This window comes from Drosophila grimshawi, unplaced genomic scaffold (genome assembly GCF_018153295.1).
Source record: "Drosophila grimshawi isolate 15287-2541.00 unplaced genomic scaffold, ASM1815329v1 contig_78, whole genome shotgun sequence".
In the NCBI taxonomy this organism is placed as follows: Eukaryota; Metazoa; Arthropoda; class Insecta; order Diptera; family Drosophilidae; genus Drosophila; species Drosophila grimshawi.
This window is the reverse complement of record NW_025063616.1, coordinates 546,588-572,107: the sequence shown is the minus strand read 5'-3', so window position 1 is coordinate 572,107 and position 25,520 is coordinate 546,588. Positions and strand designations below refer to the sequence as shown.

General features: G+C 31.8%; 1 protein-coding gene across 20 annotated transcripts in view; it reads left to right on the top strand.

Annotated features, from left to right (window-relative positions):
- Positions 1-22,793, top strand: part of LOC6557201 (glutamate-gated chloride channel) — a 46,208-nt gene extending 23,415 nt beyond the window's left edge. For 9 of the 20 annotated variants that reach the window (XM_032743402.1, XM_032743397.1, XM_032743392.1 and 6 more), the window contains 5 exons: positions 7,785-7,999; positions 11,634-11,684; positions 14,794-15,429; positions 19,902-20,012; positions 20,077-20,988. In XM_032743402.1, the coding sequence (XP_032599293.1) occupies positions 7,785-7,999; positions 11,634-11,684; positions 14,794-15,429; positions 19,902-20,012; positions 20,077-20,223 (1,160 nt within the window). In that variant the 3' untranslated portion in view covers positions 20,224-20,988. Of the gene's footprint in view, positions 1-642; positions 796-7,784; positions 8,000-11,633; positions 11,685-12,116; positions 12,159-14,793; positions 15,430-19,570; positions 19,574-19,901; positions 20,013-20,076 lie in introns of those variants that run through there. The other 11 variants (XM_043215806.1, XM_043215809.1, XM_043215810.1 and 8 more) reach the window with 6 other exon arrangements.
- Positions 22,794-25,520: the final 2,727 nt, after the last annotated feature.

The following is a 25,520-nucleotide window of genomic DNA, read 5'->3' as shown; positions in this document are numbered from 1 at the left end:
TTTATCAAATTTATCCTCGCTCTTTTCACTACAAACTAATAAATTAATTTTTATATACGCCATTGAAATTTGTTTTCATTCGCCTTTGTAGCAATTGGCTTCCAAATATTTTTATTGCCCTTTTCATGCGTCACTTATAGTCCTATTTCATTTCAATTGAGTAATAAATTATATTTTATAATTTCTACCATATAAAGTAGTCTGTATTTGAAGACATATTTTTATAAAAATAAAAGAGCGAAAGGCGAATTCTATTTAAAGACTTTAATTTAAATTCGCTAACAGTAACCAACCAAAATGTGAGAAACAACCCCTTTTTGAGTTTATTGCTTCATGTAAGGTTTACAGCGTGGGTTCCGTTTTCGATATTGTATGCCAAATCTCCTTAGAAACCAGTCTCAGAACAAATCAAATACCATATTAATTTCTTTCACCATCCTGAATTTCAGCATAGAGAAAAAAACATAATTTGCTAGTCTAGAGTAGGCTAGGTTACATTTACTTTCCTGTAAAAATATGTGTTTCTGTCTCTGTCTGTGTTTTTGTCTAAGAATTCAACTGCGTCAACTGTTGTTCGCAGTTGCGTATTAAGATTTTTAATTAATGGCCCCAACTTGAACGATTTTGGCGTTGTACTTTAAGGTAATTACAGTTGCCTACAGGTCGAGTTGACATTTACCCGTGATCGTGCATATTATTTTACAACCGTTTTCATACCTGGCATTATATTGGTCACCTCGTCATTTATCACATTTTGGCTGGAATGGAATGCAGTGCCAGCCCGTGTTATGATCGGTACGTAAATCAAATTCCAACAAGTAAGAACGTTCTTGGTCGGATGTGACCGACTTTATAATACTCTGATCCCTGTGCAATTAAAGCTAACGCAATGTAGAATGTTTTTTTGTGAAGTATGTACAATGTATGAGGTAGGGTGTGCGCTGACGTATGATAAAAAGAATTCAGTCAGATAACTAGATTGCACTCAAAATTAACATATTTCAGTCGGCAACAAAATAAGCAAATTAAAAAAAAATCGTATCGCGATTTACATTGTCTCCGTCAAAAGGCTCGTACATTTTTAATAAAACTGGATGACAATTATTTCATCTGTTTTCTATTCAGTTTCACCTAACTTCCAAAACTGATACATTTATAGTATTTTTTTTAAACTTTCCGAGACTATAAAACCAATATAGTTCATGTTGTTTCTTGTCTTGTTTTAAAAGTACTACAACACAGTACTACCACAGTGGTTAGTGGGCTTTTACATTTTATTATTATTTTGTCTAGGCCTATAGCCACGCACACCTTTATTAGAGCCTGGCGCCGTCCTTGACGGGATCGGAGTACAAACTACGAACTAAAAACTACATATACATCTTAAAGCGTAATTCAAAGAACAACAAAGCCTCATTTAAAATCAACAAAATTGTGTCACATAGTGACATTTTAGAGTCCGTTCTTCAAGTAAGTTCCTGACCTGTCTAAGAGCTATTTTCACAGATTCTTGGCAATATTATCATAAAATACAGGTTTAGTTGGCATATGTTTCACATGTCCATCAAGCAAACAATCCAATCATGCACAAAAGGCAGCACCAAACAATAAAAAAATCATTAAAACTTAATTAATTGATCTAAGTGGACAGCTTTGAAAAATCATAATTTTACGGAGAAATGTTGTTTGCCTCGACCTTGTGTAAATGTCTCTTTCTCAACATTTTTCTTGATACTTCCCTAAAATAGATAAAATCAAAATTAACCATCAGTTCAGTCAAAAGTCAAGAATTTCTATATAAAATACTTTCTTTAGCAACAGAGTTCCCTCAACATATTCATTTTTATTAAAATTAGATTTTAATTTACTTTAATAGTTTGTTGTCTTCCTCAATATGGCATTTTATACGACTTAAAATATGGTGAAATGATATTTCCTCAAATTTTTGCACAATTTTTGCTAAAAATTCACAAGACTAAGTCTAACACTGCATGCTACATTCCACTAGTTTCCTAAACTTCACTTTTGACCCTTTATCGTAACGTAAGAGTTTTTTTTTACAAATATCGACTGAAACAGTTATTTCTAAAATGTGGATCATATGTAATTTTACGAAATCAACAAAACACAAGAGAAAACGTAGCAGACGGGTGTTACCGACTGCGAAATACTCTGATACCAATAAGGCATACCATCTGAAAACGGGTGCCACAGAACAGAATGAACGTAGCCAAGAATTATCGATCTTTGAAGAAGGTTTCCAATTAATCTATACTTCAAGTTTACCGTTAAAATTGCTATTGTGAATTTTGGGGGAGGAACAAGGTTAAGGTATATTAAGGTATATTACAGACCAATTAGAAGGCTACTTATAAAAATTATATTTTTAATTTGATGGTTATCTATAATATCTTATAATCTCTGAGTTCATGCAGACGGATAGGCGGATGGCTAGATCGGCTTAGTTGTTGATTCTGATCAAGAATATAAATTATGGGGTTGGAAATGCTTCCTTCTGCATTTTATATACACAACTTCATTACACCCATTGTTAATACGTTCAAAGTATAATAAGTGAACACATTTTTTCTGTTTTATACATTTTTATTTGTTAGTTGGTTTATTTAAAACTAAATAAATATTTAAACAGTTTGTTTTATGTTTTTAAACATGACATATAAACATAAAATACAATGTATTGTCTTACTATTTTTTTATTTTAAAACATGATTTTGGTAAGAATTATTTTTGTTTAATGTTTTTATATTACACTTTAAATAGGTTTATAAGATTTAATATCAATAATAATTTTTTATGGTAAATTTATTTTCAACACAAACTGTTTTTAATGTTAAGATAAGTGCCTTAGATATAAGCGCACTTACGAAACGTTGTGAACGAAATTATCGTAACATTTGCGGAATACGTAAACTTTTGCTCAGAAAAACTATTGCGTTTAAATATATTAGTTAATTATATTATACCGTGGAGTCAAATGCATAAATGTTTACCAATGCGATACCAATTTTTTGTTAGCTTTAAGTTGACAATCCAAGTTATTTTCAACAAAGTTAGAAGTCTGCCTAATCAATGCTTTTGCGAAGTGTTGAGACAACTGCGAAAATCAGAACAATAACAAATAGCGAGCGAAGTAGACTCTTCAGAGCAAAAGCGAAGAGATATTCAATGTATAAGGCACTTGATTTTTTCCATATAAAGCGAGGTTAGGGTGCGAAATTCGATTAAAGGCAGCGCTAATAAAATTAATACAATATTTAGTTATAACATGAAAATAACAAATTAATAAAGTGTTCAGCCTCCAGATTTCATTATATCTGAAAAATTTGATTTGGCATGGATACAACAACTATTTAGAACTCAGATAGTGGGATTTTAGACAAGTCCTTAACGACAGCCTTCGTAGCTGCTCAGCTGTCTCAAACTGTCGATTACCAACTTAAACTCGACGAAACAGGAACCCCATATGTACTCTAAGGGATTCAGGTCGGGTGATCTTGCTGTCCACTCTAAAAGCTTAAAATTCTTATCCCGAAACCACCCACGACAGGCTCTTGGTACATGTATTGGAGCATCGTGCTGGAATAAGGCATTTGGGTATGGTTGATGCTCCATAAAGTTCATCAAACGTATTGGACACGTTTATATAACCCTCCGAGCTCATACGGAAATTTTTCAAATCAGTGCTCAGATCTCATCACAGATCATGAGTGAAGCACCGTCACAGCTTTGAGTAAGGTAAAATCTCTCAGACTTCAGTAATATTTTCAACCGTTTAAATCATCGAAATTACATTTTTTTCTCATCAGAAAATACCACATTTTGCTACTCGTGGGTCCAGGACATGTGTCCTTTTGCAACATTTAATCTGCATATGTGGTGTGCCCTCGATAACGTTGGCTTTGACCACATTTTCGTCCAAACCAACCGACCACCATCTGATAAGATTTGTTGAACACAATGTTTCCATATTTGTAACCTTAAATCAAATTGAATTTTAGCATTTTATCCACCTGATAAGATTTGTTGAACACAATGTTTCCATATTTGTAACCTTAAATCAAATTGAATTTTAGCATTTTATCCAGCCCAGCCCGTATGCAGCCCAGCGAAGATTGCAAATATCTGCCTGTGTGATCATTTTTTATGTTTTTTTTTTTTTTACATTATTTGTTGTAGTTTTCTTTTAATTTAAACATGCCATCAATTACTGATGCCGATCGACATCATTTAATTTAATTTTATTTTATCCTTGTAAGCAAGGATCTTAGCTATCTCCTCAAGTTAAAGTGTCTTGTCCTTTCCTATTCCAAATTTTTGTGTGCATCTCATCTACTTTTACCTATAAAATATTTAATAAATATGTATTCTTTATTACCCCATTCAAAGAAATTTCAAATAACGTCCTATTTCCTTTTTCGAAGGTTAGAAAGTGACTGTCTTTAATTGAAATTGGCGCCAAAATTAGCTCAAAAACACAATTATGTAAGAATCTTAGAAAAACTAACGGAACTTTCATTCCAACGTATCATAACAGTGTAAGAAGAAGCACCCATATAAAATGTGTACACAAAGACCCACCCGTGAGGCTTGATACAATTTTTAGCACCAGGCTTTGTTAACTTATGCCAATGTTGGTGACAAACAGAAAAAGTATTTCGTACACGTAGAATATTTTTTCTTGGTTAGCATCAAAAGCCAAAAGAGTCTATTTAGCCATGGCCATCTGGCATTTACTCAGTCTGTACGAATGACACTTATATAACTAGAAAGTTTCAATATGCAAAATAACTTCGCGTACACAACGCTCAAATCAAGTTTAGTTAATTTGATCTAAATTAATATTATTATTGGTCGAATTTTTGTTATATTTTTATTGGTTATATTGCGGCTCTAATTGATTGATGGTTATAGATCTTAGTCTAGTCCTATAATGTGCAGAAAGCAATGATTAATCCTGGTGTCAGAGCTCTCAGCTTTTTACTTTTTCTGGCTTCAAAAGAATCTTGCCAGATTTTCACAAGCCTGGCCCGACTTCACCGAGAAAATCACATTTGAGACAACCTTGTAGGATCGTATTGTTTCGATTGCTACCGCATCGCTTTAGGGCGTGTACTTCCGCCTGTAAAATGCTTGCAAATTGCCTGCATACACTACCTCTCCCTGTGTTAAAGTATGATCATGTGACGCTCTAAACAGGTAGCAGGCTCATGAGGCATTCTCAAGGGTAGGTACTCGCGGCTGGCCTCAATAGGATCACGCTATTTTTATAGATCGCAGAGGAGGTATTTAGCGGTCGCCTTACAAGAGGCTGCATTAGAAACATATTTATATAGGTTTAAGAATTTTTAATGAAATTAAGACCTGTTCATCAGAGGCGAAAGTCGAATCTAAGCGTCGTCTCATCGTGTTGATTATACTCTTATAGTGTTTCACACACCCAGCTTCCTCTATGAGAGCTAGCGATACTCTTAAAGCGCATCGAAACTAGGAACATATAGTTGTCTGTACCCGCGTCAGACAAAGTGTTAAAATTGGGGTGCGATCTCCACTAATAGACTAGGAAATCGTTCAAATCGATAGTCGCAAATTGAAAGGCTAAATTTGTATTCTTTGTTACCGAAGGTGTCATCGTATATTGGTTTTGTGCAATGTCCATCATGCTGTCTGTCCGTCTGTATGAACGCATTTTTTTTAAAACTTGGAATATATACTGGTATTTGCCCTCATAAGACACTTGCCCTACTAGGGGCTAGGAAATTGTTAAAATCGATATTCATAAATCGATAAGCCACATATCTCCCACAATTTTAAGGCTACAGTCACAAAATTTGATTAATAGGTTGTTGGCCTTCAAAAATCGACATATGCCACGCCAACATCCACCGCACCCAGTCCCCAGGCCTGCACCGCTAAAGATTTTTAAAAAAATTGCTATATTTTCCGCAGTTACTGAGTTAGAGCCGTCGAAATTGGTATTAATATTACTGGTAGCCGCCTTTAAAAGCTGATAAAAAATTTGTATGGCCACGCCCACACCTGCGCCCATAATAGCCAAAGCCAATGTTTCGGATGGAAGATTACTAGGAACCTTCTCTTAAAATTTTTTCGGCCACGCCCACTCCTTCCCCAACATCATATTTCCCGTAATTTCAGAGCTACGGTTACAGTTACCAAACTTTGAAGAAACGTTACTAGCTTATATCTATCGCAATTTGAAAGGCAAACTTGGACAGTGTTTCTTGGCTACACCAACCCTGTTCTTTGCTACCTGCTATCAGTTTATATTACATATGGTCAAGTATTTCGCAGTCGGTTACGTCCGACTGCAACGTTCCAACGTTCTGCTTTAACAAGACTACAGCTACCAAATCTGACTGGTGGTTGGCGATGTCCTTCAAAACTCGGCCTCGATCCCAGGTCCCCGCCCATAAATGTATACATTAAAATTTGAAAGGTATATTACCGGTAACCGTCTTTAAATATCGATAGAAATGAGAGAAATTATAGACACCCCTATACGTTGCCTATAATTGCCAAAAGCTGCTTTTCTGAAAATGTAGATCGATAAAACCGCATATCCCCCACAAAGGAGATACTTCTCCTTCAAAGATCGGGATATAAATTTTCAATTGAAAATCTCAAATGAGCATATTTTTTACAATTTGTATGTGAAAGTTGTGATAAGCTTTTCTAGACATCGACTGCCCTTAAAAATGTCATCAATATCGGTTGAGAATCACGGAAAAAAGTTTTATTTTCATATTTAACAAATTAAAAAGGAGCAATACTACGCATTTTGTGTATACATGTGCGCAATCATGCATACATATCTTACAATTGCGCGTGCTTCTCCGCATTTTGATCTTAACATTTTATGATAGGTTACGATTGTCACAATTTCTCTTCTAGAGCCTGTTACTTTCTTAGAATTATCGAGTCTCTAGTGTGAGGAGGCCTTTGGAGTGAGTCATTTGGTTTGACATAGTTTTGCTCACTTTGTGTTCATTATTTAGAGTTTATTTACGTATTTTGGAGAAAATAGCAACCGATAATTTCAGTGATTTCTAAGACCAGACTTATTTTGTAAAAATTATTTATCCTGAAATAGGATAGTGAATTCATTCTTTATCAACTGCCCACAAATGTTTTGGAAAATTTACCCCACTCGTTTAAAAGCAGTTTCATTATCCTGGAATTGTTACCAACTTGAAGCAATCCTTTTTATTTTTATATAAAAAATGTAGAACATTTATAATCCATTTATTAAAATAAACTCAACCTGTTAGGCTGTTTACCACTTTTCTTGGCTATCAATTTAGGATCGAAACCAATAATATTTTCCGCTGAATATGATGACAAAAAAAAAAAAACTTTTGCACATGTTTAATATAAAATTAGATTTTAAATGTATTTTTTAGGAGTGCATTAAAAATGTCTCCCTGTATAGTGTAGAGGCTAATTAGCTTTGCACACATTGCACAACTAAATAGTTCCCTCGCCTGAGCCCTGATAAAATATTGACTCGAATACTCAATTGTGTATATACATTTTCACATCAAATTCAATTATACGTAAGTTGCAACTATCATGCAAAATTCACATTCCCTGAACTGCAACTAAAGATACGCTGTCGTGTCCCCAGAAAGTCTGCATCGCGATTGTATTTTGATATCAATGTTTTGATGACTAATGCCAATTTTTTTATTTTTCTTAAATCATGCTATGCTCAACTGCTTGTAACAAAACCAATCAACAATAATTAGGCGTGACAACAATGTTGAATTTCTTCACTACCTCGAACGGTTTTCGCAGCACCCTGCCAGTCGTCTCTAATCTGACGGCGATGAACGTGTGGGACGGCGTTTGTATGTGCTTCATTTACGCCTCTTTACTGGAGTTCGTATGTGTCAATTATGTGGGCCGCAAGCGTCCATTACACAATGTCGTTTATCGTCCCGGTGAAAATCCCGTAACACAGGTAAATTAATTTGCAAAATAAGATAACGAACTCAAAACTAGTAAGATAAGGCACAATAGGCCACTCGGAATTCTCAAATGTGGCTGATTTATTATATTATATATTTCACAAAGAATAAATTTTAAATTAACATAACCGTATATCGATAGAAACCATACAAAACCCTGACACACACTCAAATCAAACTATCCTCCAAACCGCAACAAAATGTTTCATTGTTAATTTGTGTATTACACTCACAGCCCCAATTAATTCAAAACTAAAACTACATTAAATTACACCTAAGCTAATGTCATAGAAAAAAGAAACTCCAGTCATTGTATTGTGATTCGTGCTTTTCATATTCTAACTATTTAAATCTCCTCTATTCCTTTATTCAAATAATATTTCTCTTGATATCTTTGTATCGACAGTCTTACATCAAATTTAGTGCTAAGTCTTACTTAAACATACTAATTATAAATACCTTATCATAATATTGCAATAATACTCACAATGTATTGATATTTCCAAAATCTAAGTGATCCTTATATATTTAACTCAACTTATTTGCCTACCATAAATCGAATGCCACAATTAAAAAAAGATTTTTTACGACAGCGTAAATAATTATGAAAAAATATTTTATACACATACACACCATATTAATAAATAACATAATTAGAAAGGCTTCTTATATATTTTTTCAGAAATATATTTCTAAATGCTAGAAAATATTTCTAAAAAGTATAATTGCAAAACCGTTTTTTCGAAAAAATCTTTTCTGAAAATCAAATAGCAATGAAAATTACTATCTCGAGTTTAGCTTCTATCTGCGGTCTAGCGAACGCGTAGCTCAGTTGGAAGTTGAGTACCTTGATAACAAATTCAAAATTGTTTGTGTATAATAATATAGTAACACCAAGGAAAACTTACCTTAACTTACTTAAAGTAAATAAAAAGTATATTTTATTTCAGGTTAAATTTTTCTACAATTGTCCAATTTCCTGATCTCTTTTATAGATATTTAGAACTATAACTAATTGAATACTACTGAAAATTGTTTTTCGAAAATATACGCATTGTGTGAAACAAATTGAGGTTAAGGTTGTCGTCAAATTGGCCTCCATATTTTTTCCATGCTTAAATTAAAATTAATATCGGGGCTCAACCTTTGGAAAGGGTCGTCAGTTATCTAAATTTCAAATTTAGAAACGAAAGCTCTTAAATTGCTGGAATGCAGATATCGACTATTGTGAGCGTTATTTATATTTTCCAAATTTTTTAACTGAAGCTCTAAACTTATAAGAGATATAGATCTTCGAGATTTTTGTGGGTGGAAGTGCGCTCAAATATTACTTATAATTTTACAAAGTATTGTTGTTTTAAATCTAAAATTGTATGTGAAATATGATTTTTTACGATTTTCATCGTAATCTTTAAGAATGGTTATCACTCAGCTACTTCCATCTGTGGCTTATAGGATTTTTCTGAGAGTATCATTTACACTGTCTGTATTCATCCTGCTCTTATTTTGTATCATATTAGTAAAAACTTGTATGTATAGTAATCCTCTAGACTTAAATATGTGCCTCAAAAAATGCTTTATAGTGGGTTAGGATGTATTCAAGAACAAAAATGTAAGAAATAAGAGGTGTGAATATATATACTGATTGGGGAAGATCTCTTTCAGTTTTAAAATTATTATACTCCCTTCAATAATATTTATATTTTATTAATATCAAAACCAATTTGCTTGTTTGCAATTAATTGTCAGTATTATATGTATGTACATTTTGTATTAATTCTGATGTTGATGATTTGCTTGTTTGCATTTTTAAAAATAAACAAAATTAGTAAGAACGAGAGAATATCGTATTCTCAAATTCACAGATTTTCCCAGTTTTTAGTTTTATCCCAAGCAATAAATCTTTCTTAAAAAAAATCGCTTATAGAAATGGTGACAGCATATCAAATGTTGTTTTAATATTTTAAAGATTTACATGTTAATTAATGTGGTATGTATACTTACTCTATATTGCATTTTTAGTAGATATATATTATATATAAAAATTATATATATATACATATTTATATATATTATATATATATATATATATATATGTATTTAATTACTTTATTGAACTATACAAAAAGACTGAGTTGAGTGGCATGCTAAGCATTTTCATTAATGTTATGTAATGACATAAAATATATTTATATACACATAAATAATATATGTGCTTTATGAAAGTAAGATGGATAAAGTTAAGTAAAAAAAAAACTAAGAAATACATAACTTAAAACGTAATTTTTCCAAATATAACAAATTTTTGTAATAAGTGGGTGTTTTTTTTTTTTTAATGTTGTGTCGTTAGCTCGAATATTGCGAGATATATATGCTTTCCCAATGGGAGCTGGATTACCATAGAAAAAGTATTTTCTGACCCAGCTTCTGAGAAGATTCTTAATAATCTACATTCCAAGCTTAAAACCTTTAGTAACTCTTAAATTGCGGCAGATATATGATATCTCTATTTTTGGAGCAGGGTGGGGAACAGCCAAAAATTGGTTTTCCGATTTGTTAAGACTTTCAAATTTGGTGACTCTAGATTTTAAAATCAGTGAAATTTTCGGTTTTCTCGAATATACCGCAGAATACCAATTTGGAAATAACTTCAAAATGATAGTTTCGACACAATCACTAGAAAATTAATCGAAATTATTAACAAAAAGTGACATTAGCTTTTAAATTGTGGCAAATTTATTGTTTTTAAGGATTAAGGAAAAGCGAGAGAATGCGATTTTCTCTTTCAGATCGAAGTCTAACATAAAAAAGGCTGATACTTTTTATCAAGACGGGCTATCATAGAAATGTGCCAGAAGTAAATGACAAAATCAACTCAGCTCAACATCATAATTAAAAATTAATAGATTTTGTTATTTGGTGGTATGTATATAATTTTGTCACAAAATTATAATAATCTCTACAAGCAAGCCCGATTCTCTCAAAAGTTCCAATAATTTAATACTCTGTACGCAGATCAGGTCTATTGTAACATAGGGTTAAAGTTACATGTACAAATACTTACAAAAATGTATAGTCCCATTCCGCGGTATAGAAAAAATTTTCTTAAATGTATTCTGTGCTTATTGTCCGATCATTATAAAATGTTCTAGGCGTATGTATAGATATTAAGATTAGACAAATATTCTGAAGAATGTATCTTTAAAGTGATATAACCATGAATTTGAGCACAAGATTTAAAGATCGCCATATGCCAAGTTTTTAAACATAATTTTGATTTTATTTAAAATTAAAAAAAAATAATGCAAAATACTAATTTAATTATTCATATATTTAAATATTATACATAAAACTTAATATATAATAACGTAATAAAATTAGATGTGTATTGCATTATACTCGATCAGCCAAAGAAAAATCGAACATTGTTCCCAATTTCTGTGATATTTTATATTATATTTGAGACAAATCCTAAACGATATGCTATATAAATAATTAACTTAATAATAACTAAGCCATGCAAATTTATAGCAGGATCGATTCAGTCAAAACTAAAATCAACAACAGCAATAATTAAACTTAAAGTGTGTTTTGAGTATGAATATTATTTTATGTACATTTTTGCAGCGTCTTCCAGCGGTACTAAGCAGGATCGGAGTAATTCTTGCAAGTCCTTTGGTAAGCTATTAACCAGAAATCATGCACCTTCCCTTCAATTTTTGAAGAGTCAATGAACACTAGTAACAACATACCATAAACATAATTGACCACAAATTCTTCAATAGTCCTGCTTTTCAAAGTTTACAAAAATCAACTTAAAAGCAAACAAAATAAAAACAAACATATGGCATGTGAATTTCGCTTTTAAATTTATATGCATTACAAATTGTAACGTTCCGTTTTTTTATTATTTGGACTATTAACATATATTATTTATTGTTATTTGCCTTTTAATCAAATAATAAAGTTATATTTATAACAGTTATTCAAATTACATTATGTAGATGCACGCTTCAAGCATTTTAGTTAAATATTATTTATGAAGTCCTCGATTATTTCCATCGTACTCCTATTTTAACCATATTTAATCGTTCAATATACTCTTTTTAGGAGACACAAAACAAACCAATCAAATAACTTCAACCAACTTGTGCATAAATAACAAATGAATGTAAATTAATTTAATATTACAACCATCACAATATTTACTACAAATTTGAGTTAATAAAATTTAGAAAGAAAAAACAACAAAAAAACACACTTTAAGATCACTTATAATTGGGAAAAATGTTCCGAGCAAAACTCGAAAATAAGAATATATTTATTATATGGTAGTTATGTAAAATCTGAAATTATAATTAAATAAGATGTATGATCATTTTTATTAGTTTTGTGGACTTTTATGTCAACAAATTGCCTATGTTTTCTGTTTGTTCTTTGATGACAACTGAGACGCCTTGAGACACATTTTTTACTAAACAAATTATACATACGCTTGCTTTAAAATTTTCCTTGAAATACTAATACTCATGTACTTACGTATGTGCATATCTGTAAAATTGTATAGACTCAATTTCTAGTTCAATTTATTGTGTTTCAGCTTTATCTACATTGTTGATAAATATGTATGTGTTGTAATCGACCCAAGCGCATTGGCTGTTAGTGACACCAAAAATTCTTAGTCGTGCATATAATACAGATTCACTTTAATCCCAATTCGCTATGAACTCTATAACTCTTTTACTAATTATTTGAAATCGGCCTTTATTTAGCTGTCAAAGATCATACGCAAGCCAAAAATAAAAAATAACTTCAAAAAATACTTAATGATATGTGTTTTGCCAAAGATATTTTGTACAACAAATCAGAGTTGTACGTCATTTTAAATAAAATCTTTAAGAAAGGCACAATTTGATATTTGTTAAAACAATTAAAGTAAAATTTTACTTGTAGCTTCGTATTTATTAGGAATACTGAAAAGAAAGTTTTACTTTTAGCTTAACAGTGTAATAATACATTGTCACAATGAATAAATTATTATCTGCTTAGTGATATGAGTTATCTATAAATTGATTGCAAATAAAAAGAAATCTCTAACAATACCCATATTAACCATACTACAAAAAAAAGGTGCACACTTTTTTTTTTTTTTTTTTTTTTTATATAGCATTTATATTTTAAACATTAATCAACCTATTCAAAGGCTATAAAACATTGATTTGTAACAGAATGAATAATAACAGTGAATTACAATCTATAACATAAAAATAGAACAGGTTTTAGCAGTTAATAAATAACATCAAATGTTACATTTGTGGCACATTAACTCAACGCCCAACAGTCCAGAGGTCGCTGGTGTGGAGGCGCTTCAACCTCCTGCGTTGTATTTGACCCAAGTGTGCAAGCCAAAGGGTTGACGTGGTTGTGCAACCGGTCATTATACCGACTCGTATGCCTGTTAATTTGTTGTCTGACTGTCGGCAGACCGAAATCGTTGTGCAGCGTCCTGTTACTCGTATGGTGGAGCACCAGAGATTTGAGATCTGAGCACTTTGTTCTGCAAGAGTTGAATTCGGTTTATCCAAGATTTTGTGCTGATGTACATTTTTGAACCAAAAAATTGATTAAAACCAAAAGATAATTATCATTCCAATTTAAAAAAAAAATATATTTATATTATTTTTCATTTAGAGCTTCCGTCAAGCGTTCATAACATAATATGGGAAAATGACAATACAATACCATATAAAATGATAAGATTTGAAAGACAAGTCTCTAAATAAAACTAAGAATAAGTTTTTTTCCCGATTAGTCCAAATTTAAAATGGGGCATTATAGAAACTCACTTTTGCTAAGAAAAACATAATTCTAGAAATAAAGAAAATTTAGTTTTCAACGGTTTCTAGAAGAAAATATGTGCACGACTTCAACATTGAACGAAAAATTAGAAAATGATTTGCAACTGCAATCAATAAAGTTCTACGCAGCAACCAAATAAAATGGCTACGTTAAATATGCTGAAAGCTGCAAGAGTGCTCCATTTGGCAAACTATTACAAGTATTTAGACATATAAAAACATTTGAATACACATGTAAAAGCGGTTTATTTTGGATTTTTTTGTGAAGAGAAAAGTGATTGAAAAAAAATGTGATTTACTAATATAAAAAGAAAACAGACTCTTAAAAATAACAATTTGTATTTGGTTCAAATGTTGTCAGACTCTTAATCTACTTTTACCACTATTAAATAAGCTACATTTATTTACTTACAAAATTATGACTTAACAAAAATTACTAAGCATAATCTATTATTAACGAGTACTAAACTAGACCTTCGACTTGAAGCTACAATTAAGTTGTTTTATAAATGGCAAAATTAATTTATATCACTCAACGATTTCGAATGGTTTCTCCTTAACAAGTCCGATGTCGTTGTGTATTATTGTGTCATTTTATGTAAAAAAAATAATGTGTAATTTTTTTCTATATTGATATCATATCCCTATCGCACTGTAGAGATTAATTATTTACCAACTCCAAAATATAAAACAGCATGAAAGAACCTTAATGAAAATAACAAAATTAACAGTAATATCGACTAAACAGCAACGAAATCCTGACTTAAAAGACAAACTTACTCATCAACCGGAATATAAATATGTATTTCTTTCAAAGAACAACATGCATAAGCCAAAAATATACCACCCAACCGTCCCATCCACACATCCTATACAGGAAATTATCGATCGAGAATCTCACGATGCTTTGTCGTCCTTCAAAAAAAAAGGCAAGCACCGTCGCCATGACAGCCAACACGCCGTGTGTAGCAGCTTCGTCACCCACGTCGGACACACTCAGGCACACGGAGGAGGAATTCCTTGGCGGCGGCATGCGGTGGCAGGAGGCGCATGGTGGCATCATCGGTGCAGCTGTGCAAAATTTGCGTGCACGTTCGATTAAACGTAAGAACGGTCGAGAAGCCATACGAAGCAGTTCATCGACATCCACACCGCCAAGTGTAAAGCCGCCCGCAATAACTACAGAACATATCTATGAAGAGCCAGCGCTGGGTGAAACTGCGACGACGAATGTAGCAGTCACAAGTGTTAAGTTGAAAGATGTGCAGGAGGAAGAAAGCTCCAACCTACTACGTCGCTCTGTTGCCACAAGCACGCCAGCACTAGTGGTGCACATCGAGAGCGAGACAAATGACCGAGAAAAAGGAGATGAGATGGAGAAATATCTGGGGCAGCAACCCTTGCCATCTCTTAAATTGACCGAAGATTATGTTCAGTCCGAATTGCCGTTAAAACCACCACGCAAGAAAACTTCTCGGTCTAATTCACCAAGCAGTGCCTACTCAGCAGATGCGAAATCAATAATGACAATCAAAACAACCGCTGCTGAAGCTGCGGTGCAAACTGTGAGTAGTTGCGAATCGACAACCCAAAGTGTGTTAATATCCCTTCGATGTTGTTTTTGACCCTGCACAACCGATAACTAACCATACCAATGAAAACAATTGAGAGGGATTTAAACACGCGTGCTCGGGAGCACTCGCTCGACAAAGGGTCTTCTGCTTTATCCCTTTACTCAGTAGATAGACAAAAGATTTTTGAGAAATTGTGTGTACACAAATATTAAAATGGATATATGTACTAGGTGTTATCTTTATAAATAATACTTTGTGAAATATGTATCAAGGTGTCCAAAATGAGATAAATTCTTGATCTATGGTTTTGCTGTGACAAGCTCTAATAATATCTGTGTTGTTAGGGAATATAAGAACAAAATCTTCAAATTTTGAAAATGAGTTTTCGAATTCCACTCGCAAATCACTTGATCGAAAACATTCTGTTTTTCAAAAATATCTCAAAACTAAAAATCTCTAGAAAAGTCTTTTTTTCATAGTGAACAAAGCAGATTGCAGCAAGCACAATCATTTTTCTAAAGTATCTGTGTGAATGTAGAAGTAATTAAGTTGTTGTTGGATCGCGTTCGTCGAAAGCTGGGAATATTAATATTCAACTTGGGGCCTCTAAATTGAACGCTGAACCCATTAAAAATTGGTTTAAATTCTATCGCCTGTATAAACGACGATATTAGAGACTACAAAAGCTAAAATCTTCGAATATGGAATATCAGTTCTCATATACCACATGCAGATTAAGTTTATTTAATCGCAAATTTCTCCCGATTTCGTCACATCAAAGAAATTAACAACGTCAATAAAAGCCGAAATTTTAATTTTGTTGATCTGAAGTATATTAAAGATGCAATGTTATTCAGATTCTCCTTACAGGTGTATTTGCAAGAGATACGGTTGTGTGGGAATAATTTACTTAATCCTTTGGAGTCTTTCGGATCTAGCAGCTTTTTATTTTTCTAGTCCTATTTTTATTTCATGGATAGCTTCTAAAAAATGATGATATCATTAAACAAGCTGTGTGCTCTGTGTTTAAATTAGCATTCGTTGAAAGATGAATATAATACCTATTTCGTTTTTTTTCTATTAACAATGAAAATTAAAATTCACTTCCTAAGCTTCTTAACAATTCAGACAAATATGAATTTTGAACAGAATAATATTACAAAACTTTTCACAGCAAATTATTATTTTAAAGTCATAGTAATACTATAAACTGTTGACAGGATTATAAGTGCAATTTGGATTCCCATTAGTTCGTTACCATCATAAGTTACACTCACTGTGGTGTGTTTACGGTGACCAGACGTGCACTTGTCTAAGTACTTGATTCTCCCAGAAGGTGAAACTAAATGCTTAAGGTTGTACGGTAGTGCTTATAAGTCCTCGTATACAAATTTCCGAAATCTTTGTTGGGTGTTTAATTTTCCCGGTAGCCTCAGAGCATGCTAAAACTTGGTAGAGTAAAATGGGTTCAAAAATTGTGGTGTGGAGCCAGATTGCAAGCAAAATCTATAGCCATATATTGAACCGTCACTTAAAGTTCAACTTAGGCAGTCTTTCCGTTTGAGGACTAAAAAAAATGCAGATTTGTTCGTATTTACACTAAGGCCATCTTAATTGAACAACATTTTAAATTGGTAACTGCACGCTGCATAAAAGCGCAAAGGGTCAGCGTAAATTTCCGTTAGACTATAATGGATAAGTCATCCATACTTTCTTAATGCTTTAAAGGAGTAGGATGTGATTCTCAAATTTTGATTTCGATATATTATCGGTCGAAGAATAAGTGCTTTCCAAAATTCTAGCCGATGAAAACTTTTGCTTAATAGAAGATTTTTAATAATAAAGCAGCGTTCAATTTCCTTATAACAAAAATAGTTGTATTGAAAGCAGGTCCTCAAAAGGTAGCTATACTGATAGGCATTGGCGTCGTCTACCACTATGAGGTTTACATAGTTTCTGGTGTTGTCTAGCGAAAGTTTTTGGGTCGATAGAATTCCTTACGAATTTTATCTTACTGCTTCAAGAGACTGTTTTGGCAAACTGGCAGATTTTCTCAATACTATACTGAAGTGAGTACGTCGAAATCGTACTATAATTTATACTGAATTTAAGCTACATACATATTTATGTATGTATTCTTGCACAGGCTGACAAGCTGAGTCCAGCTATATTGTTCTGTCGGCCTATAAAGCTGAAGACTTTGTATATTGAATTAATTTTTTCGTATACACTTACATAGAGTTTCTTAAGTTTGTTATTTTGTGTACCAGCGTATTGAAGGAACCATATTATTATTATTCTTTATCAGCATAAAATGTCGAGTCAATAACAGAATTGATTCTCGCGATTAAGCTATCTTCATGACACTTTTGATTTATCTAAGTCGGCACCAAACCACAATACGGAACAGCTGAGCGATGTGATATTTATTATTTTTTTATGTAGACCAATCTGTCATTATAATCATAGCATTTATTAAAATTTGCAAATTAATATTACAGCTCTAAAGTAGAGTAGTTAAATGGATATGTAAGCACTTATGTTATTGATATTTTTATAGCGGGAATAGGAAGGCACCCTGCAAAGATTAACATTGTCTACCAAAACACTTTGGCAAATATACTAAAGTGTGAGTGAGACTTGTTTCTCATTTCGGCATTGATGATCTATTTTGGAATTCCGACAGCGATCTTCAAGTGACTTAAGTTTAAGTTCTAATAAGTTCAGCTGGACTGTAAATTTTAGTTTTTTTTTTAAGGGTTGGTGACAAGTGTTGCCAATAAAACAAGATTTTAAAGGAGATTAAATACAGATGAAAATTATTGTAAATTAATTCAATGTGGTTCAAATTTTAAAAATTTGATGTGTTACATAAATGCATATGTGTGATATACATTTATTTACATATACATAAATATTTTTATAATTAAGCAAATGAGAACGTTTCAACCACACTTATCATACAGCTTTATAATACCAGTGGAAAACAGAAATCCTACAAGGGTGCAATGAGAGCGCTAGTGGTAATCGAATCGCACGTTCTTTAACAAAGGTTGGCACTCTATAAATTTCTTTCAAATTTAAGAACTTTAGCGTGTCCCACTTTCCTTAACACTAAGTATTCAAGTTCCTACATTAAGAGGTGGCGGAGAATCGTACGGACAGAAAGGACGGACAGTATCATGGATATTATATATATATATATATATATATATATATATATATATATATATATATATATATATATATATATCCATCTCTTATAACTTTTAAACTTTGTTTTTATTTCTAAAATATTTATCAAATTCTCTATCGTAATACTGCATTAACAGATGTATGCTAATCTTAAAATAGTTCAGAGACACGCATATATTTATGAAGTTAAGAACATCTTGCACACTGTTAAATTTATTTTTATCACTTTTATCACTGAAAACCCATATATTTAGTGGTTTTAATTTAGTTTGCAGAGAAACCCAAAAATGTAATCAAATCAATAATGTATTATTTAATGAAACTCAATTTACATGTTACCCTATTCACAAAAGCACTATCCAGCTTAGTTTTTTTTAATTAGAATCACATATATATGTACAAAAAAGTATTATTTAACTTAAGTTAAAAGCTTCTACTTCAATCCATTGCTTGTTTTATAGAAATCGTATTAACCACATAAAATATTTAGCACGGTTTGTGTATCTACTATGGTTGCTTTGAGTAAAACACTGCATACAAAAGAAAAAAGGAGACGAGATAGTGATGCTATCTTCTTGCTTTTTGGTGCAATATAATATATACAATCAAATTAAAAGCACTTTACAATTTTGTAGCATAATTTGTGTATATGTATAATCTTTAATATCAAATTAAATTGTATTATAATCTAATATTAGTTTGAATGAATACGCAAAAAACGATTCCCATGCCATTACTCGTCATGTCAGACATAACAAAAGATATTGCACTCAAATTTTCTAAACATAGAACAACAAATACAAACACAATACAACTAACAATATAAATAACTAAATTGTTATTTCAAGTAAAACAACTTATTCCGCCAAATTATATGTGTGAATTTTAATACTTTTTTCAATGCCGCAAAAAAACATGTATACTCGATAAATAACAGCCTGTAAGTATACTGTACAAATATGCATATACTTTTTTAATATGGTTTGCATTTCAATGCATACTTCTTGATAAAAATGAAAGACTTATATTTTATTTACATACGTACTAAACTTCTCGTAATTGAATAATAAATATTCTTGTTGTTGTATTTTATGACGAAATACAAAATAGACAGTTGACAAAAATAGCAATATATTTTCGTTTTGAGCCTTTTGAATTCAAACTGAATGTGTGTAAATGAAGTCTGTTGCTTGTATTTAAAACTAACAAATCTTCTTTTTACTGATCCTCAATTAATACAATGTTTTATTTTGTTGGCTGTCTATCAGGGCGAAAAACGACGCGACGCCGGAGCACCGAATGAGATTGTGGCATGTACCACATGCGGCGGCAGCAGCAGCCCATGCACCCATTCGGTTAACAATGGCTGTGCCACGGAGGTGAGACAACAGCCCGAGTATATTTCATATACTAATTAAACGATAATGCATTTTATATTTCCAGACCTGCTTCGTTCAAATGCGCAAAAAAGAGCCACCGCATCCAATACGCGTTGCCAAGACGATCGATGTCATTGCTAGAATAACATTTCCAACTGCCTATGCTATATTTCTGATATTTTTCTTTGTACACTATAAGGGATTTTCTTAAAATTTAGCTGAACCGACACTCAAAAAATGCGCAAGGTGCACAGCAATGAAAACAAAAAAAAATCATAAGATAACCTTAAGAAATAGAAAAACAAATTAATTTCGTGAGAGACAAGTAAAGACGATGCTGTCGGACCAAACCGACTGCTTAATACTCTGATACCAATAGGTGCTAAGATGCATTTGAGCGGAGGTGGCCAATGATTAACCTATAATATATTCAGTAGTTCACTTTCAAATTTTGTTGTCTCTAGTTTAAAATTGGAGAAATTATAAATTTTATTGATATTTCGAGATTTTACTAAATTGGCAGCCACCGGTGAGCGAGACCAATTAACAATATTAACAATTTGTCTGACACAAAGTCACGTCTCGAGCTGAAATAATTTAAATAAAGTTAATACGGACAGATGGACGGACTTACATAATACAAGAAGGACACTGCGCAAAGCCAATCTACAGGACATTCAGCTTCGGTATCAGTGTATATAAAGTTAATGAAAGAATGTTAAAGTTCGTTGAAATTTCACTTAAATGTACCAAATGGCAACACAAAGTATCTATTTAAAATCGAATATACTTAATTACAATTCCAATAAATTGTAAAAAAAATAAAACAAGTGATAAGTCATATAGTCAATATAACAAGAAAGAATATATTCTTCAATGGGCTTTTTTAAGTTGATAATATTAAATTCATAATTTTTGCAAAAACAAAACTTGCTAATTGGAAGTGGTCAACAAATGCTTTAAATACTTAATTGTAAAGGAATATTAAGCAAGTTTTTAAATATAGTTAAATACATTCATAATTATATTAAAACCAATTTTTTAAGAACTTATACTGAAAGTTTGTTCCAAAACAAACATCTAAGAACCTTGCCTGAGAAAAATGCGAGCCATGAGATAAATTCTATAAGCATATTATATAAATCAGTAAAAAAAAATGTAAAAAAATGCTTTCCGTAATTACACGTATTAAGGAAAGATGTGTGCACAAAATTCTTACTATGACGCTTAGCTTCATATGATGATTCGTATATGTAATTATAAACATATATGGAATTAAGTTCTAGTCTGTCTAACATAAGAACTTGCTTTGTCCGGAGTTCGAGATATTATTACATTTTATATGTTTTCAACAAATACATATTGATAGGCGTATTCGATGTCTACGCCTATCTCAACCCCATAAGTCTGGCCATTCTAGTTTGTATTCGCCTCAAATTCGTCTTTGTCTTTTGCACAGTAGTACAATTTCTTCAAATCTATATAATGATTCAGCTCTTCGCAGTAGATTGTGTGTTTTCTTGTTAAACTTTCATACTATCCTGTTAAATAATTAAACTTTTTCCTATTCTTCTTTCATCTTTTTGTTCCTGATTTTTTCTCTCAAGTTATTCTTTTTCTATTCGATTTCCATTAAATTTTGGCCAGCGCCAGATTGATTCAGCTGGTGCAACAGGAATGAGCACAATGATTTTGAATCGAGCATAAGGTTTTTTCAACTAGTTCTCCAGCAGCACACCACCACTGTCCAAAAACTTTGGTTGCATATTATTGGGTTTTAAGTAAACCAACAGTTCGTGGATTAATGAGCCTACGAGAAATGAAAGTTGGACGCTTTCCATTGCATATTCTTTTTGTCCGTAATAGTAAACAACGCTGGTTGTCTAGATGCAATATTTTTGAGCCGCTCGTGCTGTTAGCCTGGATTAGATCACAAATTCATTGAATCAGGATTTGCATTTCTTATCTACCTTAACAATCCGCACTATTTTCACACATCAACAATTCATCAAAAGTTTGCACCCTGTAAACATTTCTGGTCTTCACCAAACCCGTTGCAATATTTCTCTCCTTTCTACATCTTCATTATTAAATTCTTCGACCATTTAGTCAGAAAATTAAATTTCTTTACATATTTCCTTTCTGATATTCTGCCGGCTAAGTAAGCAGATATTTGCATGAAACTCCTCAGCCTTTTTGTCATAATCGAATCCTTCAAATGTTTTCAAACACTCCCGAGATAGAGCCACTATGTATCGAATCAAAATGTATGAAGAAGAATAACATACATATATATATTTTATACTCGTAACTCTTTTAATCGCGACATCGCTAGATTTATTTAGTAAGAATACAGCCGTCGTTTTTGCTATCGTTGTTTTCAAATCGAAAACTAGCTCAGCCTATAGTTCGAGATATTATTACATTTTATTATGTTTTGAACAAATATAAGTTCATGTTTAGTGTTCCGCGTATTTGTGGAGTTGTATTATTTAAGCACATATAGCATGTGTGTCTATGCCCATCTCTATCACGCAAATATGTGTATATATTTAAATTAAAAAAATTAAAAAATTTAAAATTTAATTTTGTTTGTTTACTTGATTCAAATGCCTCCATGTCAAAATATTGTCATAAAATGTCGCTCAAAGCTGTATATAACAAAATACTTCGAATGTTGTAAACTTTAGTTTTTAATTGGCTTTATCATTTAAATAAATATTATGTTATTTTCAATGCATGAGTTGCTGTGGCAATTTTTTTTGATACTATGTACTCCCATAAACTAATTAAAAAGAATTTGATCATGCAAATGTATGAAATGTGTATAGAAATGCATATCCGTTCCCGAAAATTTGTTATTGTTATATCCATTTTGTCTGTATGAACCCGTCGTTTTCAGACAAAACACAAATTGAGATCTCATATTAAGAATATAGGCATTCTCGTATAACGTATTGATCAGCAACAAAAGTAGTCCTTTCTCTGTATGCGTGTCAGCCTGTCCATCTATATCAACGCTCCGATCTCAGAGACTATAAGGGCTAGAAACTTCACATTTGAATATGGACATTACCGTGGTCGCAAACGTGACTATTCCACCTGTAAAGCACAATCAAGCAAAGAACAAAAACGGATGGAAATACCCATTTATCACACACAGATCAAGTTTATTTTATTTTACCGATAACTCCCAAGTTTTGCAAATATCGATCCCAATAGCAATAATAGTCACAATTTAAAGATTTATCCAGCCATATTAGGCAAAAGAAGTATGCGCTGGCATAACGCTGATGAAGACCGGTTGAGAAATTCAGAAGGAAATCATATATTCATATTTATAAAATTACACAGCGGCAAGCACAAGCATTATATAAATGTGCACATAAGTAAATACAAGCAATAACTGTAAGCGTATTTTTCAAAGTATTTTTAATATTTAAGATAGACTTGGTGCATCTCCTAATATTTTAGTTTGACTTTTTAGACAAAAGCAAATGATAGGAGAGCCTGAACGGTGCATTTTGAATGTACACTGAGAAATATTAAAATATGTCCATTTGATACATGAGCGAGTATAAACATACGTTAGCCAACAGCCAACTCTTTACTTTAGTTAATTTTTTCATACAATAGCTAACCAGACACAAAAGCAAAAATTGCGCTAGCCGTCCTAAAGCCAAAGCTCATGTAAATACACAGATATTTTTGATTTTGCGGAATGTATGAAGAAGTACTGCAGACCATTTTTTAGAGATTGCTGTGATTTATTTTGTTGATCGTACGATGTTTTATGTATGCATGTTAAAACAAAACATAATGATGCAGTAAATTGAAGCGGGGTGCAGGGTACCTATTTGGGAACTTATATAGTTTACTAAGATCAAAGAAAATATATATTTTAATAAGCTTTTCCCATGTAATATAAAATTATCAATATTTATTTTAAAAGAATTATTGTAATTTTCCCGAATTTCGTGCCCTCTGCCGAAACTAGAACAATTTATGTTAAAAGCACTAGCAGCAGGAATTGGATTAGACAACATAAATTAAAAGAAAACACATATCAAAGCTTAATGGACTAAAACTTATACAATACAAAATTATAAAAACAATATATAACATCATAATATAAACAATATGAAAGAAAACAAGAATTTAAGCCATCAAAATTAAAAAAAAAATCGCCTAAGTATTTTAAATACAATTTCTGTCAAACACAAATCAAGTCCTGCAACATTTACACACAGAAGACCAAAACTAGAAAACACTCCATAAACAAAACACGTATGGATATGGATATTCATATTTTTAAATAAGAAATATAAAATAAGCTGTTTTTAAAGCCTTGTGATAAACACAACTACAAAAACTAAAAGAAGAAACCTTTGCGTAAACATTTATTTAACTTAATAAATTGAGCAGGTTAATGAGGGCCATTGTTACCAATTATTTAAATAATATTTATTATATAATATAAATGCATATAAAAAAATGCTTTTTAGAATTTACATATTTTGCAAATAAAACAAAACCTAGGTAAAGCCATAAGCCATTTGAAAAGTCTATAAGAAATTGATTGCATACAGCTTGGAGCAGAAATTATATAATATACCTTTTCTATAAGCCCATCTTCTCAAACAACTTTAAGCACTTCAAACAGATTACAATTGCAGTTGTACCAACTTAAGTGCATTTATTCTCATTTGTACACTGAACAGCACTGAGAAACTTACACACATACAAATATTTGTAACCATAAAACAACAGCTTGCAAATTACAGTTTACAGCTAATTAAACACAAATATGTAAATTATTTTAATTAAATAATTTATGAAAGTAACAGATAAAATATGCTATACAGTTCCTGTCAGAAGAGCATTGACCTTCATTAAATTCACCATAAAAAAAACTTTTGAAGCGACAACGACTTCATAGAAAATTTCACTTGCCGGTAATCACTGCCTAGTTATCAGGGGTCGGATATAACTGTCAACACATATTTTAATACAAAAATTATGAAGGAATTCTACAGTCTATCTCCACAAAAGACTTTTTTGCCGAAATTGTGAATTCAGTTCGTGTTTCTGGTTGAAAAAAAGGGTCTATTGCTTAAAAAACATAATTAAATGTGTCATTGTATCCGGCAAATATTGTCTTTTGTTTGACATTTGAATGTTAATTGACTAGACTCTCAACATTTTATTGGCTTGCAAAATTTCATGACATCTTAAAAACCCATCGGTAAATACCAATTGATGAACTCACTCACAAAATGGGACTATGAATTGATGTTCATTATATGGCATTTTCACAGTTTCACATTTATTAATATATTTTTATGAATATATTACAAAAATTTATTATTTACACCTCTGATTGTCCTTAAAATATCTAAGATTTTTAAGATACGCTCATTTTGTGAATATTAAATAGAACATGAATCAGTATTGCATGAGATAAAATTCGATATGATTAGTGAAGTCCGATTCATTTTCCAGGAATTA